The sequence below is a fragment of the Thermobia domestica genome, chromosome 13, assembly GCF_964235325.1.
Source record: "Thermobia domestica chromosome 13, izTheDome1.hap1.1, whole genome shotgun sequence".
Taxonomy (NCBI): Eukaryota; Metazoa; Arthropoda; class Insecta; order Zygentoma; family Lepismatidae; genus Thermobia; species Thermobia domestica.
In genome coordinates, this window is record NC_137466.1 from 88870233 (window position 1) to 88889096 (window position 18864).

Sequence of the window (18864 nt, forward strand, 5' to 3'; positions counted from 1 at the left end):
ATATGAAGGAGCTGAATTGTAGGTGAGGTCTTGTACGGCATCCTTGCCTTTCTGTAAGTTTCACTCATCGCGCAACTGTTCGATATGGCAATTCTTTGTCACTGCATGCTCCACGCAGTTCCACAAAACTCCCGTGCATTACGACCACATGCCACTTAAATTATGACCGACGCACGTTACTTCGCTTTAGTAAATATCTTGTTTAAGAGTCTGCCAGCTGGTTTAGTGGCTAACATGTGTGCCTACTCGAGTTCCGAGTTCGATTCCCGGTCAGAGAGCATAAAAATTTAATTTCACAATAATTCACTTTAATAATCCATCTTCTTTAGCCTAAAGGAGATTGATTATCGTGGAACGTTAAAATGTCATTTCATCTTGTTAAGGAATTTGAAATCTCCGCCTCTACCTCACGACACACTAATATTTGAATAAGACAATCGTTCTCCCTCGCTCTCACCTGCTTGTCTAATCTTACATTATCAGCTACTAAATACTTGACGCCTGTCATGTGGCATCAGTGTTGCCACTCCTTTTTACTCGGCCTATGTTTATCAATAATATAAGGCATTTTAAGGGTTTATTCTTACTCTTACCATGTTTCTACAACAATATTAACAGCATTACCAATATCACTAAAAGCTGTTATACAATTTATGTTAACTGTTTCCCAGTTTCCAGTGTTAGCTTTATTTCCTGGGATACAGATTCTAACCATACTACACACAAGAAAGCAAGGTTATCAATGCTAAGAGCAACATAAATAAGGTCGTACAATCCATATTAAAATATGAAAATCAAGATTTATTAACCTGTTCATAGTTTCGCATTGTTTCCATATCATTTGCGGCATCAAAGATACAAATATTGGTCTTACAAGGTTTGTCTCCATCTTGAATGATGGATCCTCCTGGAGCTGCATGAAAAGGAAAGAAAAGTTATTAAAGATTTAAAGCAGATCAATAGTCTTGATGTAAGTCTAATTCACCTAGACACTTGTCAACAAGACAGACAATAATAAAAATGGAATAATTTGTTTAAATAAATAAACTGTGTCCATCTTTTATTCTTGGATATTATGATAAAAAGGCCTTGTGTCTATCTTAAACACAAACTAAATACAACTTTCTTACAAGGCTGTCTATATTGTTTATTATAAATTAATTAGAAATGTTACAGTTTCGGAAGTATATCACTTCCTTCTTCAGACTACTAATCCAACTGAAATCTTTGGATTAGTAGTCTCAAGAAGGAAGTGATATACTTCCGAAACTGTAACATTTCTAATTAATTTTTAATAAACATTATAGACAGCCTTGTAAGAAAGTTGTATTTAGTTTGTGCTTTTATTCTTCTATCAATCTTAAAGTACACTTAGCAGATCTACGTATCTCAAAAATTTCCACTTGAAACTTAACTAGTGATAAACATTGTGTGTTGGAGGAAGATGGAGAAGATAAATGGACAGAGAAAGTAAGAAACGAAAGAGGTTCTAAAACAAGTAGGAAACAAGAGAACACTTTAGTCAGCATTATTCATAGGAAAGCCACTTGGATTGGACATATCTTGCGAACAAATTATTATCTTCATAACGCCATAGAGGAAAAACCGAAAGGAAAGCGACGGGTAGGAAGAACAACAACTGATCTAGGATTTGAAAAATAGAAGCAAATATTACGAACTTAAAAAGGAGCTGAAGATTGGGAAACATGGAAAAAATCTTTCCAGACCTGCCGACAGAGTGCTTAATTATAAACTGTGACAGAAAAACACACAAACCACATTAAAAATAAAATTCTAAGCTATGTAATTTTTTATGTACAATACAACACTAAACCTCCTGCCACGAGTACCCCGAGAAGCTTAATAAGTCTACCTTCGTCGGCATGTAGCGGACACCATTGCCGCTGATGCTGGTTTCCTTAATCAAAACTCACGACCTTTTTCTTCTAGATTCTCAATTACCCTCATGATGCTGGGAGAATGCTACACTGTTAATCCACATACGGTTGTTCTCAATGGTCACTTTAGTTGTCTATTTCTGACGAGCAGTGTGTGGGTTTCGTTTTTAATCAACACGGAAATTGTGTGTGTACTATGAAGAGAAAATATGGACTGTGCGAGTAACATTTCCAGGTGATGCAAAAACTTTGAGGGCCTTGTGCAACTTGCGAATTTGGCACATGCCGTGTGTTCAGTAACAGCATCAATCAATGTGAGAGCCATTTAAGTTACGGCTGGTTCTGGTCTGAGTGTTACTTATTATACTTTCTTCTACATAAATTAATGTGCGTTACTATTAATCCTTCCTCGTATATCAACACTAGTCGTGTAAAGAAAAATATAAAAAAAGGCAAACCACATAACAATGTAGACAGAACAAGGAATAAAGCTTAAATATAGGTAAAACTAAATTAAGTTTTATATAACGTGAAGCACACAAAATAAATTAAGATATATGCTATATTTTGATTGATTAAGTTTATTCCTTGAATGCCGGGAATATATAAAGTAATATATTAAGTGATTAACACAGGTCTTAATTCTGTTTCTCATCGATAAACTTACATTTCTATATTAATTTCTAATACAGGATGTCCCTCAAATTTCCGTTGTAAATAACTTCTCAGTATACCAAATTTCGTGACTTTAAAATTCAACAATTAAGAATATCTAATTGTTAAATTCTCATCTTACCCCGCCATTTTTGGACAAAGCTCAGAGTTCGTGGCCTGAATCAAATTTTTGTCTTTTGTATACCAATAAACTATTTCAAATTTGTGTGTGTATTGTGCCAATTTTGAGCTTTGCGTGGTAACTTAGAACAACTTACTTGAAGACATGACATCTGACATTTTAGTTGGATGGGTAATGTTAGCACTGCAATGTATAACGGGAGACCTGTTTGTTTCTGGAATGTGGTGACTACCCGGAAAGGAAGAACTCGCTTTACAGATACTTGGCCTGGAAAACAAGACCTCTGAGATTACATACGAGGAGTGTTGAAAATAACCGGCCAACCGCTGCAGGCGGCGTGCTTCAATTCCCGTGCGCGCACAGCGGCAGATTTTGGTAAACTTTTTTTTTTTTTTTTTTTTAATTATATTCCGATCTATGAGTTAGTTGTAGAGTAAAAACACATTGAGTAACGTCGTGCATGAGCTGATTGTTTGATTAAAGAAATAGTAACAATAAAAGAGCTGGAGGAACTGCGAGTCTGTGAAATATTGCGTAAAACTGGGGAAAACTTTTACGGAACACTCCAAATAATGAACCAAGTCTAGACGGATAGCTGAATGACCCGAACAGTGGTATGATTGATTGGTTTAAGCTTTTACGGGGGACAGAAGTTCGGTTGCCTAAGTTCCAAGAACTGGATAATCTTCTACATCAACAGACAACCAACATGCTGAGATTTTGCGCGCTGTAATTTGTGAAAATTGTCGTTAACTGTAACTCTGGTATAAATGTATAACTTTGCCATCAAGTCCTGAGTAAAAATCTTGCAAATTAACTGGCAAAAAAACTGTCGTATTCCACGCATCTTTTCTCCAGACGGCCCCAACAGGCCCTTTTCTGCTTCCCAAACTTAAAACCACTTTGAAAGAACGTCGTACTCAGTCCACACACGAAATCCAGGAAAATGCGACGACAGTACTGCACGCCATCAAAAAGAGTTATTTCTGCAGACATTCCAAAATTGGAAGGAAGAATGACAACTGTGTATTAACAATAGAGGGGAGATAGTGATAGAAAGTTTGTATAATGAACAATGCAGCAAGAACATATAAAGTCCGTTCGTTTTTTTTTTTTTTTAATACACCTCGTATGAAACATGGGGGGGGGGGGGGGGAAGGAGGAAAGTGAAAGCGGTAACTAATACCCAACATTTGAGAAAATCGCATTGCAGAAGAGAACGGACATGTAGAAGCTGAACAACTATGTTTATCCTTCACTGATTTTGCTGACACTGGTATATGATTCTACCACACAAAGTAGAAGAATACCACTGGAGTAATGACCAAGTTTCAATTTTTACAGGAGTCGCATATTTTCGAAACATGATCACGCTAATGCTGCAGTTATAAATGATGACAGAACATAACTCAGCACGTACATTGTTGGCAATACGCAAAATTCTTCAACAGCTACGATGACAGGGAGAAAAGATAATCACTATTTCAATGGTGCCCCTACACATTTCATTTCAAAAATCGTTACCAACTGTTTGAAGTCGCTTGTCTCAATGGAGTTGATATACAGTGCTACTGGTCATGGGAAGGGGCCTTGCGATGGTGTAGACGGCCTGCTGAAGCACCACGCTACAAAATCTTTCCAGCCCAAGTACAGCTACGAGAATTGTACAAGAGTGGTAAAGTCATATACATCACGAGCCCCCATCCTGTTGCCTAAAGTGGAAGCTGAAGAATTCCCCAGTAGAAAATAGAAAAATGGTCAACCAAACTACTCCTGTGAAAGAAATTCAGAAGTCACATGTCTGCACTCTCAGTGCTAGGCAAACTTACATTGCACGAAATTTAAAAGATCAAGAAAGAAATTTTACTTGTCCAACCAATATCTCAGAAACGGTAGAATAATAATCAGATTCACAACCTACAAAAAAATGCTTGTGACCTGTGTATGACTACCAACGGGTGGCTTACAGGGGTGATAGATATTAGTTTTGAGTTAAAATCATCGTGAACTTTATGCTACCATATGGACCGGCTACTGGATATACATAATTTCAACCTGTAAGACAGTAACATCACTACCAGTGCTCTCTTCAAATTCGCGATGTGGGTGTCCCAGTTCCCACAGGTTTAACATTGTCACATCACTCAATATCATACGACGATATAAAGATACTGATGCCGTTGAACACATTTCCAGTTTATGGTAGTCCTAATTTCAGTTCTAAGGACAGTGCACAGAAGTGCTTTGCTTTGGAACCTCTAACGTTCTGGAACTTGGCACATATATTTTGGAAGCTTTAATATGTTTGATTAGGTGTGTGCGTTACTTATCTTTATGCAGAATTAAGACGCCATGTCAAATAAGATTAGATTTTCATTTCACGAGGCCAACATGTAAGAATATGGTAATGGAAACTGGTTTAATTTATGGCAAAATTTTCAACTACTTATAATTTTTTTCCCAGAGTACCTAGTGCTGTATGGTACTAATCAACAGTCACAAAATCGAAAGTTTATTATCTTTTTTTCTTCAAAAAAATTTCAGAAGGCTATTACACGAGAGCTTGGAAACATTTTCAAACGAAGCATATCGTTTTAATAAAACAAAAAGCAACAAAATATTTTGACCTTGTTCCCCTCCCAGACCCTATTTTGCCAAAATTTGCACGTGCGAAATGGCGCCATCTTTGGCAGCCTATATCACGGGCCAGGAATTTTTTCGAGAAAACAAAAAGGTTCTCTTTCTTTGTCCTGAATTTTAATATCCGTTAAACTCAATTACATTAAACTAAGATTTTTTTTCTTTGCCTGAACTGATATGGACTACGTCTAATATACCACTACAGTTCCTAGTCTATTATTTCATTCAAAAAACGCAACACATGTAATATTTTACATATTTTCTTCATGTATTACTTCAAGCAAGCAGTTTACTTTTTAATATGTAGTGTACTTGCCGTAGATTTTTTTAAAAATTAATATGACAGTTACAAACTGACACACAATTGAAGATTACGGTACATGAGGTAAGTTTGTGGAAGCTGGAATTTAATTTACGCAATTCATCTTATAAATTAATAAGAAGAAAATACTACCTAATTAATACACTGAACCACTACATGCACAACTTTGAACTCCAACGGAGAATGATATTTATGATACAAGGACTTCTGTACACGGTATAGAGTTGTTCTAATCATACGTATTTGTTAAATTACATTAAAATAATAACAACACTAATAAATTTCTTAAATACTTACCCAAAAGGCCTCCTGCTATAAGAATATCAAAGAGAGCTTCGCCGTAACGTCTGTAATCTAATTTTGATCCAGCTGAATCTAGAAATTTAGACACTGCGTCTAAGTCAGTCCCAGCTTTGTTAAGACCCTGCAGTACAGCATCCCTAAAACCTGCAGGGTCATACTTCTCTTTTTCATCTAATAGAAAATGAAAATTAAGAATTCAATACATTGTAATAATTCAGATTTATCATATTACCCTATGTACACGTAAATGGATAGAATCTGAAGTTTACAAACTGAAGTTCACTATGTATTGCCTAAAAAAAATCATTACGTAATACAGACCCAGAACAAACGTAAGTATATACTAGAAAATTACAAAAAGTATAATAGCAACAGCCAACAGATTATCACTTAAAATCATACTAACTTCACCATTAAATGTTTTAACAAGCTGCTTCCTCTTATTTTTTAAAAATACCGGCAGACACGCCCTTTCAGACAATTACAGTAAGAATTTATTCAATTATAGGACAAGCCAAAAGAGTAACATGAATCGAACAGCTATGCATGTGTAAAGATATTATCTTACCTCTTTTTCTGGTCTTGATGCGCTGACCTGATAATACTGGCTTTTCTGTTTTCTGACTCATACAATAATTCGCTATAAAGGAAAAGAAATCAAGTACCTGAATAATCAATCTATTCATACAACCTTACTAACTAAAAATGCAAGTAATGTACATAGCTATTATCTTGTTAAAAAGAGGATACTTTCTTTTCACTTGTTCACAAACAATACACGTGTCAGAAAGAAACTTAACACTGAATAATACTGCCAGCATATTTTTATACTTGACCTCGTTTACAACTGGCAAAGCAACATTTGTAACCTAGATAGTTATCTTTGCAAACAAATCTTGTAAAGTGATAAGCAATACGTAAAATGCATTAACAATGAAAATCCCTTCGTTTTCGTATCAAATTTTCAGTTGAAATTAAATGCCAAATACTTTAAGCAAGATTACATTTCTTGCTTTCCAAAATGAGAATTTGCATTCTCTAAGTATTAATCTCTCTCTCTCCTTCATTTTGAGGATAGTATATTTCTGAATTTTTTCCTTTTTTTTTTTCGCATCTAAGTTTACAATATCGCTAAAAACTATCGGAATAATACGCATTATTAATCAATGACAACTTTTGCAAATACTGTGAAAACCTATTTCTGAATACCCCTAACTCTACGCTATATTTAACTTCCCGTAATGTTACAGAAGAAGCTTTTTTGTCTATATTAATTTTAGCAGCATGCAGATATTTGTATCAAAGTGAAAACATCAAGAGTATTCTACACAATGTAAATTTTGTTGTTCTTCTGAAGACCTGCACTAGCATTATTTTGCCGATTTTTATTGTTTGAGGGCCCGGGCCAGAGCGCTTATCTCTGGTGTGAGGGGAGTCTCTTGTTTGTTCCCGGGCCAATCGAGTTTGCGGTTGAAAACATCGCAAAAAGTTTCCTTCTTTCTTCCATATTCTCATTCCACCATTTCACAAAAAATAAATTTCATTAATCATCAGCCAAACGGGCATGTGTGCAGGCAGTTAAACTAGAGATTTCATTTCAAGAAATGTGCAAGTAAAAATTATTTTCTTCTTGGACCATAAATAATTATATACTGCTACAAATTTAATATAATAATTTACTTATAATCGGAACTTCTATAAGAGTAATCCTTGCTTGCGTCTGAGGACAAAATTCCTCCTACTCCTGATCTTGTAAAATTACAAACTCTAATCACTCTCAAAATCTAAATACAGATAAATTTGGCATCCTTATAAACGCAATCACTTCATGAAAACCTTGCCGCTGTTAGATTATTATTACTCATTGACGTAATAATGTTGTGTAACGCACATTAATTACCGATGGTACGAATATTCAAGTACCCACATATACGGATACAGTTAATTACATACACTTCCCCTATATATCTCGTGACAAGTACAAGTGATGTGTCAATGAGGCAGCTACGGTTATAAGTGTTCCAACTAAGCGAATAATTAAACTTGTATTTGGTACTCGTGGTGCCAGAATTGATTCTATTAGGCCTACAACTCAGGCAACTTGGAATTTTTCAGCTTTTGTTTTGCGTTCTTATACAACACCTGGTATGAAGAATGGAACTTACATTCTAATTTTATATATATATATATATATATATATATATATATATATATATGGTGCCTTCCATTTCAACTTTAAAAAAAAAAAGTAAAATTGTACCATCACCATCTCAGATATTGTTGAAACTTTTTTTATAGCATTTAGACGTTTTTAAGAGACCCATATTTTTTTGTTTTGTCGAAAAAAATTCCCGCCAAGTAATGGGCCATCAAAGACGGGGAGTACAATTTATGAATTGTAGAAGACATGGAAAATGGTCAACTTTGGAGCCCCACCATTCAGCTATGGAGACAGGTAGAGTTATAATTCTTGTTGTGGTATGTAGATAGGGATATAAAACTATATTATATTTGGTTTGCGTGTGCATATCTTTTGGTACATAACTTAACAAATGAACGTGTTTACCTGAAAAGTCTAATTTTGCGAATTTTTTTCGAGCCCTTCCGGTTCGAATTTTAAAATTCTGTTTTCACGGTTGGTAAGACCTAGTTACCCGCTGTCAGAAAAAAAATTGTATCGCTTCTGTGTGCAACCGTTTTGTCGAGGAAAAAAATCGAGGAATTGTAAAATCTTCAAAAATCGCCATTTTCTCGAAAACAACATATTTTAAAATTCTGAAATTTTGTCAGATGGTTCAACTTTACATGAATAATAAACATACCAAATATCATTCTTGACCAATGCTTCATGAATTAACTACAGCCTTTTGAAGTTAGCGAAGTTTCGTTAATTCTGTTACAGTTGGCAACACTGGAAACAATAAAAGTGCAACGATTTGATGATGTTTGTGGTTCACATTCATTAAATGAAGAATAAAAGTTTTTCCTGACTGCTTTTTATTATTTTGATCAAAAATGCTCTGAAATAGTAAAATGAGCCTCCCCTACTCCTCGTTTTTTTTAAACCGAAGTAATCTGAGGTGGAAATTACGATTACGAAACACACAAATTTTAAGTTCGCTTACCTCTAATGGTCTTGGGAAACAAAATTTCACTGATTTTTTTTTTTTCCACATGAACCAATCATTTGCTTGCTTAGTGTCTTCTTCGCTAACAGCATGTAATCGTGCAGAAGCTCCAATAGGTGTTCGTGCACTCACAACTCGCAGCACACTGTCGATAGTCACAAGACACTTATTTTCACTTCTCTTATGCTCTTCTGGAAACCCGTACCCTTTGAAGGTCCATGTGGAAGCACAGACAGCACTTCAACTTCACGTAATTCAGGATTTATTCATAATATTTCCGTTACCCACCACTAGTTATCATATATGAATGTAACGAAAGTTCCTTTTTGCAGCTTCTTGAATCTACACTTTGAATTGCAGAAGCTCGATTTTGGGGGAAGCATGAAGTTAGTTCATGGTGACCCGTTACTGATAAAAATTTCGCCATTTTCCGAAAGCCAAAGCTGACTTCGTTGAATACCAGTTACCGGTCGCACACTTTTCCATTTTTTCATTATTATTTCCGGAAATTGTCCATTTCAGTTCCAGGCAACAAAACGAGAGTAATACCCGAAGTTTGTACTTGCACTATACTCACGAATTCTTCTGCAGTTTTAATAATGTGTATGTTTTTGGCTAAGGTTATAATGCGTTGCCAAATTCTTTACAACCCCCTCCCCCAATTACCGTCCCAGAGACTTGCATGGCCTGTTTCACTGAAAAACCACTGTTTTATCGGACCTGTCTGCATCTCGAACATCTGAAAGCGATTTTTAAAGTGGGATGCAGCACCATCAGAAATCTTAACACGGTTGGGAAATGTAGACACTTATTTCTAACATTTTCGAACCTTTTTCTATAACCTGTATTTTCGCTTTTCTTCGTGTACTTTTAAAATCTTGTCTATGGCTATGAGTACATGAGCCGAATCGTGTGTTTGTCGTCACTTATTACAACAAAACTGGCAGTTGTTGATAATAATAACTGCGTAAATTTGCTCGTTTTTCCGGTGATAATTCAATTTCACTCTGCAGAATAATAGTCCAGTTTTCAGTGAAGTCCACATGAAGTAAAATAGAATTTGTATCTTGAAGTTTTATACGATGCTTTTCGGTAGCAATTAATTCTCTTTGGATTTTCTTGATGTAGTCATGAATTACAATTCTTCCAGTTAAACCAGCAATGTACGATACGAAAACAAAGTGGCACAGTTTTTTTTTTTTTTTTTTTTTAACGAGATCATTGTCTTCCCATATGGCATACTTAACACTATTTTCATCAGGATCAATAATTAAAAACTCCACACTTATTCCTTCTACTCCAGGCCATTTACCACATTCTTGAAGACAGCTATGATTTTCTACGGGTCATACTACTAAAGAAAACAGGTCACTCATGATAACTTCAATACAGGCTAAGGTTATAGTGCGTTGCTTTGTTGCAACGCAGTACCAGCTAACTTAAAATTTGCAAAATATACATACATACATATACACACACACACACACATATATATATATATATATTATATATTTATATAAATTTCACTCGCAGGTTGCAGACTGACAGCTGGTCGAATACTATAAAATTTCGAGTGACCCATTATGCTGGGATTGTTTTGTTTAAAAAGTCCGTAAATTTCTTTGATGGAACGTGTAAGAAAACGTTTCGATTTTTTAACTTTTTGCCCATTTTCGACCACTGTAATGATATTGCATTTAATTGAGACTGTCTGGAGCATTCCAAATCATTACTGAGGTAATAGTTCAGGCATTTTACAGATCATCTGAATTTATTGGATGGCCGTTTCAAGTAAACTTAAAATTTGTGTTTCGTAATCGTAATTTCCACCTCAGATTATTTCGGTTTAAGAAAACGGAGGAGTAGGGGGAGGCTCATTTTACTATTTCAGAGAGCATTTTACAATTTCTCGATTATTATTATTATTATTATTATTATTTTGCTACAAAACGGTTGCACACAGAAGCGATACATTTTTTTTTTCTGACAGCGGTAACTAGGTCTTACCAACCGTGAAAACAGAATTTATATATAGTACATTCCACGAATAACACTAAGGCCCGTCTCCTGAAGAAACCAAGGCAGAGAGAAACATGAAACCTTTTGTAACCTTCAACCTTTTGCAGAGTTCTGCTTTCTTTCAAGCCCCAAACGGAAACACAATGGCAGAAAGTTTCGTAAGTTTGCTACTTTCGCTGCTAGCTCATTTTAGGTAGTGTACATTTACAACGAGGGGGTGGGGGTGCACGTGCACCCCCGTAAATCCGGCCCTGTACATATATATGTATGTTTATCGTCCCAATGCACAATCATCCAAGATTACCCTCATAATACGCTGCTCCTCACTACACTCTCTCGCCTCCGAGAGAGCTGGATTATGGAATTTCACATTCTGAAACCACTTATGGAAGTGTGATGCAGTAACCAAACATCTTACGAATATTTTTTACGGATAAAGAATAAGGATGCTTGATGTGAGCACAAATACGCTATAAAAAACCACGATGACAAAAGACCAGCACATAGCCTGTAATAGACACTCTGACAGAAGATTGGTCTCTAGCCCTGTTCTACTGGCTTAATGGCCTCCTCCCAGCTGCTTGGAACTTGCATTCGGTCAGAGTATTCAGGCATCTCAGAGGTAAAAAGGAACGAATTGACAGGACAAGGAGTTACTGCAATGCGCTTTTTAGATTAAATACGCTTCTTTTATAATCCTACATAAAGCTGAGGAAAGAAACCGAAAGCTTGTAAGTGGTCACAACAGGGTGTCTACTAAAATTCCACAATGGAATTTCGTGACCTTTTCTTTACCAAACCATAAAACTTCGTAACATTCTCAAGAACGAATTTGAGTGCGAATTAGATCGAATTTTCACGCATGCGATAGAAGCAGGCCTGTATCCACGGGGGTCTAGGAGGGACCGGGCCCCTTAAATTTTTACGGTAGGCTTGCAAATAAACTATATGATTGGATCGGGTCCCCCTATATTTTTGGGCTGGTTACCGGCCTGGATAGAAGTGTGCTTTGCTTTAGATTTCTTTTTTTCTTTTTTTAAGTTTTACGTCCCACGTTATGCCGGTTAGGCTAAAGGAGACTGAAAAATGAATGAAATGGTGGAATGAAGAAAGTGGGAGAACCTCGAGCAAACCCACGAGCACGGTGTTTGTCCATCACAAAGTTCACACGGCGGCTTACGATTTCGTAACATCTAAAGCCAACCAGAGACATTTTTGGTAGTTACTATAATTTTTTTTGTAGTAACTAACGAAACGCGACAAGCAAACGTTACTTCAGATAATAAAAGACCGTATATTGCCCGGAACAACAGTAGTGTCAGATTGTTTCAAATCGTATGACTGAATGACGAAGGCTTTAAACACGTGTGTGTGAACCACAGCATTGAATTTGTTTGCAAAGAAGCTAGTGGTTGTGTACAGAAATAACCAGGAAGTTTTACGTGGAGAACAGTTGTGTGTTCACACATAGGGAGTGGAAAGCCGGTGGCGACGTATCAAGGACAGTATTCCGTCGTTGAGGAAGAAGGTAGAGCATCTTGAGGGCTATTTAGCTGAGTACTTATTTAAGGAAAGGAAACCTCAGGTACACGATTTTCTTCTGGAAATCGGAAAAGCTTAAAGCCACAGTTTTGAAGGTCCCTCGCCTACACGCATGCCCACCTTCGCTGACGCGCCCGCTCCCATCGAACACACCCTCGTTCCACTCGGGCCCTCGTGCCCTGACTCGGTTAGATAGCATTTGTGCTTTTAGTGGCTACCTAGCACAGGTTGGTTTGTATTTTTGCAGCAGGGTTGACTGGTTTAAACCAAAAATAATAAAAGAACGAAAAATGCTTTAAATCATGTGAACTTCACGGTGACGTCTCCACATTATCAAACCATCTGCATTAGTTTTATCTCCTTTTCACCTTTTAATCAAGGTGTTTCATGTTCAATTCTCGGTCGAATCACAACTTCTTTCATGTGTAAACCAAGTAGCGGTTTGGATGTCATTTTAAAACAAGTCTTCTTTAAAACCTCGGTATTAGATAAAGATGTTAAACCTTGCCTACGTAGCTTCCAACATTAGCTTGGAATGGACTTCGTTTTAATTTTATTGAATGATATCTACATACTAAATCCGGAATGTAATACCTGTTTTAGCGTACTGATTATGATAAGTTGACCTTAGATTTTACATGCCTCTAAAGTAAAGTAACGTCATTTAATGTAATCTAACAAAATATAAGGTGTTTTTTTTTTTTTTCCAAATTGGTCCGGCGATACAGCACAAAAGCCCACGCTCCAGTTGCACTTAAAAGGGAATAGTAGAATAGAGTAAGATAGGGATAAGTAGGGTACGGGTAGGAACGGGTTAGCTTACGGTTAGGGAAGTTTTGACCCATTTTCATAAAATTAATAGTGTCATTACTTGTTTCTGAATGAGTACACCAGCTGAAGCGGGTGTTGTTAAGTTAACCCGCTCTACGAAGTCACTGTTTCTTTAACTGTAGTAAGGTACACTACCATAGGGGAAAAGTATATACAAAGCATGAAGCGAAAGCACTCTAAGCCAATACCGATACGTTACTGTTATGTTGCAGATTTACTTTATGCATACACGAAGGTAACTACTATAAAAATTTACTTATCGAGAAAAGGTGCACTAAATGAAGCAACAGTGGATAGGATACCGCACTTGAGTGCATGGAAATTAGAGGTAATCTATATATGAATTGCTATGCCTTATATATATTCCATGACTTCGGGAGACACTTATCGTTAAAGTCTGATATTTTTTGATCCGAGCGTGAGGTACGGTACCTATAATTATTTTACGTATCTATAAATTTTTGAACTGAAAGTCGGAATATGCTAACACTTTAATCAAGAAGAATCTTGCTCGTCGAGTTGAAATTAAGATGGCGGCCACACACCCAATTACGATACCTACACGACAGAACTAACCTAAAGTACGTTTGAATAGATTCTCACATCAATTGTACGATATCAGTTTCTTCATTCCATGAAGAGGTACTGGTACACGGAAAACAATGAGATATTTAGAGAAACATGGAACCATAAAAATGATACAAAGGTAAGGAAATAAGGTTACATTTCCTCTGGAAACACAGTGACATAGCTATGAACAGTACAAATGTATTACGTTTAAGCAGTAATATGACACCATATGTATTTAATAAAATACCTAAAACCAATGAATATTTTAGAAAACGGAGAAAGGAAGGAAAATTCAAACAAATGTAATTCTCGGTACGATAAGCCTTTACTAACATACACGCTGCTATTCAAAATTGTAACGTGGGAGTCTATGGATTTTCTACCTTCCATTTACCTGCCATCAGCGAACCTAGTTTTGTCCTATTCGTAATACTGTTAATACTTTCACTATAATTATTTTACGTTTCTTTATGTGGTTTTTTGAACTGGAAGTCGGAATAAGCTACAATTTATCAAGAAGAACCTTGCTCGTCGAGCTGAACACCCGCCATATTGAAATTAAGATGGCAGACTCTTTCCACCAGCGTTCGTCTCAATGCATCAACCCCAAAATCCATTATACTCCAACGAAGGTGAGATACTCATTTTGTAGGAAGCCACACTGAACATTCTCTCTTAATGGTATAGCGTAAATTCATTAATGAAATAAATCAAAATTTGTGGATGACCATTGAAAATATCCGAACTGAACCTAACTTTACCTCTCAATTACAAGAGAACGACTTATTCTAAAGCAATATATGAATATATAACAGATCTACTTCTGTTACTATCTATTAGGTGTGATATCACAACTTACATTACTGATAATAGAAGTAACGATACAAAACTATTAACAATTCCAAGAAGTCAAACATTAGAAAGAACTTGATCATTTACTCCTCCCTTATGGTGACCTTGAGTGAATCACACTATCCATTCCCAAATGAACAATCACTGTTAATTTCTTTAAGTTTTGATACTTTTTTCTAAATTTCGGCACTCCGAAATATATTCACAGTTTTTAATGATAAATTACCTTTTAACTAGAACTTTATTTTCCTTAAGTGACCTCAACACATGTTTCAGGATGTAAGACCAATTCAATGCTTTAGATACACATTATATATATAACGAATAATTTATTGTACTTCTTAACCCCTGAAACGAAATTGTTAGGTCTAACTGTGCCCGCCTTTTCTCGAACTTTGCTAGGTAACTTTTGTTCTCATGGCAATTGACTAATTCTGAAGGTCAATGGCCATGTTCTCATTTAATTTTCTTTTAACTTTCACTTGCATTTTGCTACCTTAAGCCTATGATTTTTCCTTTATAATATGCTACCTATGAAAATTTATTTATAGTTAATGAACTGATACGAAATACATTACACACTTTCTAAATTTTCAAACTGTAGCTTCGTACTTTACAAATGATGGATACACCACATCTTGTGACCTAGGACAGGTTTTGTTTCGCGATTGCTTAATACATTAAATCGCAAATTACTTCCTTCACATTAATATTAATATTAAATTCCGAACCAGCAAAACTGTTACTATATAAATCTGTACCAACTTACTCAATGTATTATTAAATAGAATGCCACAGCTGTGTAATTTCAGAAAACTTACATGCAAACCTCCAACTTTCAGCACAGAACTCCTTTCCAGGCGCTACAAGCAGTCGGTAGTATTGAGCAACGTGTGACGGACATATATCCGGGTCTTTACATTAGAATTTAAACTAGACACCAATCAACACAGTTCTGTTATATCTAATTTATAAGAATAAATGTGTAGTGTTCATAGCAAGGAAAAAATACATTTATTTCAAATAGTTAAATTGTACTTGAAAATTTTAAAGCAATACCAGATTATCACTTACATTTGTCAGGTAATACCCAAGGAACAAATGAATCATGGCTGGCTGCGTTCTTGACAAATAGCGGAAAAGTTCATTTTTATGTATTTATTTTTACTTGAATTACTTTTAGTGGGAGATTAGATTTTTTCTAATAAATTTAACCTTGGAATAAATTTAAGTTTAACAGAAAAACAACTTTTATAGTCTATATGAACTTTCGAAAGCAAACAGGTCTCTCTCAAAAATAGATCTATTTCCTGTTACACAAAAGCATACAAGGAATATTTTTAACGCGATATTTTATTGTTTTATGATTGTTCCTGTATGCAAAATTGTGACATCTTGGCATTTCTGATTACAACTCGGAGATTCTCGTTTAGAATTCCACATATCATAATCTGACTTGAGTTTTTCTTCGTCTCACTAGGCGAATGCTGGCATAGTAGCAATGTATTTTCGTGACCTGAAGACAAACTCACAAGTAGACCTCACCACTTCGCCGTTGCGTTAGCAAAAGAAAACAACTACTGTCCTAATGTAGGGTTGAATATAAGACACTGAGAAAAATTTTAGCTGCTAATGAGCACTAGAAATATGGGAAAAACGAAATAGAAACATGAATGTGGGAAAGGCATCTACAATATAATTTGATAGTTGCAAGACCAATATTTTTCGAAATAGATGAAGGCACAATAGTTATGACTTCAACTATGCAAATCGAATTAGGAGGGATGTTTTTATGGCACTCCGGATCATGACCGCCATCTTGAAATCCGCCATATTGGATCGACGCCAACTTTTTCAAATGGAAAGAGGGCCATGTGAGGTATCAAACAACAATGATTTTTTTCATCCAATCTCATACACTAATTAGTTTGTTCATATCTAGAACGGTTTACAACTTACATTTCTTTGAATGTTGAAAAATTCGTTGTTTGTAACAGATAATAGATAACTATAGTGGCAATAAACATAGCTCCAGAGAAAGCATTCTTACAAAACAAAATTACGGTAATGCAAGAAATGAAAGTCCTCAGCATTCAGAAAGTGGTTCTGACCTCGCCACTTTATGTGTGCGTTTGTACATTCAAACTGAAACTATAAACAATAGGGGCAGCACGATGAAGAGAATAGCAATATTGGTTGCCAATGGTGATGGGCAGTGGGAATATTCCCGGTGGGAAGAAATTTTAAAAATGGGAATATTCCCGGGTTTTTTTCTCTGGCCTATAAATTCCCGGGAAGGAATTTATTTTCATTTCTTTACTTTATCTTCCAAATTATAAGAACCATATGACTAATTACTTTATTTTAATATACCGGTATTATGATTTACTTCTAGGTTTTAAAGAATTTGGAGATTAAAAAATCTAAAATTATTTGACGGTACTTTATATAACTAATAATATCATTTTTAAGTTCCATTTCCATTTGCACTTTAGAATTGGGGGGGCCAAAACTAGAAAAATGTAGGATGATTTATGGAAGAAATGAGTTGATAGTGATGTTCAAGTAGTCAAGAAAGTATCGCAGGGGTGCCCACAAGGGGGGGGCTATGACGCAAAGTGCGTCATTGTAATATTTGGGGGGGTAAAAATCTGTATAAATATGTTTGAGGGAGTGTAAAAATTAATCGAAAAGATTTTTTTCATGGAAGAACACCTACGGGTAGACAATTGGGGGGGTGCGTCATGGACATAAGGGGGTGGGCACCACTGAGTATCGAACGCATTTTTTTAAGGCAGTAGGGGATTTATACAAAACGGAAAGGTAAGTGGAAGTGATTTATGTGATAAAAGAAAGTGAATTGTTGGTAACGAAGACAGAAAACAACGTGACATGCGGGGCTCTAACCCGCCTTCAGTCGGTAACGCTCGATCTGCAATGCTGTCTGAATTTAATGTTGGTAACGTAATTTAACGTATGAAACCATAAGACAACCGCATCGGAATAGAATATCGCAAAAAAAGTAGGTGCAGAAGCTAGCCGCCAATGCTAAAGAACAGCCAAAATTAGCAAAGTACTAATTTACAAATGATGAAGAGAAACCATTTTGTAAAGTAATTTAGAATTATGTAGAAATAGAGATAAAGTACTATTAATAAACCCTGAACCATCATTAGTAATAGACGTCGGTCTTTCCCCTCTCTCTGACTCGAATTTCTGAAGAGGTACTCGGACTTTTTTTTTTTTTTAACATGTGAATTAACGTATGGAATTTCGAGAAATAGGTAGAATGAAAGGTCGTGTATGGCAATGTTACTTGCTAAAATATAAAGATAAGTAAGTATCTTGCAAATTTTGTGAACATAAATATCTATGCGCAAATGTTGATAAATTGTTGAGACATGTATCTTCTGGCATTTACCCAATCTAATTGGTTTATAACATTTATAAATTTAATGTGTTTTTAATATCAGTAGTAGAGCCAAGTTGAGCAAATCCACTTACATATAAATTTAAACTGTTTAGCGGTTGAAATGTATTAGGACTTACTATATATTTTTTTCACACATATTTAATTGATAGAACATATTGTAAATAAATATACATTTATGCGTACTCTCTAAATATAATAAAGTGTTAATAAAGTAACATAGTACCGTTCAGAATATATAGATTTTAAAGAATCCTCTGTCGATAATAGTAATAATATGCTGTGATATAAAAATTAATTCAACTTTGAAATCATAATATAATAATAGAATGCAATTTTCTTTCTGATTGTACTTCCCGGATAAATTCCCATTTTGGGAATCTTCCCGGGAATTTACCCATCACTAGTTGTCAATGGTATTCCTGCGGTATAAGGTAGGAGCTTACGTGCATCGTGTACCATTCTACAGCGACAAACTCTTTGTAAGAAAACAAGTGCAGGAAATATATTATTATCACTGTCCGTTCTACCTG

General features: G+C 35.6%; 1 protein-coding gene across 2 annotated transcripts in view; it reads right to left on the reverse strand.

Annotated features, from left to right (window-relative positions):
• The window catches only part of kra (basic leucine zipper and W2 domain-containing protein kra), a 60616-nt gene extending 44748 nt beyond the window's left edge, over nt 1–15868 (reverse strand). Inside the window, exons 1-4 of one of the 2 annotated variants that reach the window (XM_081736039.1) lie at nt 15723–15868; nt 6528–6599; nt 5954–6130; nt 810–913 (exon numbers count right to left, since the gene is read on the reverse strand). In XM_081736039.1, coding sequence (XP_081592165.1) covers nt 810–913; nt 5954–6130; nt 6528–6588 — 342 coding nt within the window. In that variant the 5' untranslated portion in view covers nt 6589–6599; nt 15723–15868. Of the gene's footprint in view, nt 1–809; nt 914–5953; nt 6131–6527; nt 6600–15670 lie in introns of both variants that reach the window. The other variant, XM_081736040.1, reaches the window with a different exon arrangement.
• Nucleotides 15869–18864: the final 2996 nt, after the last annotated feature.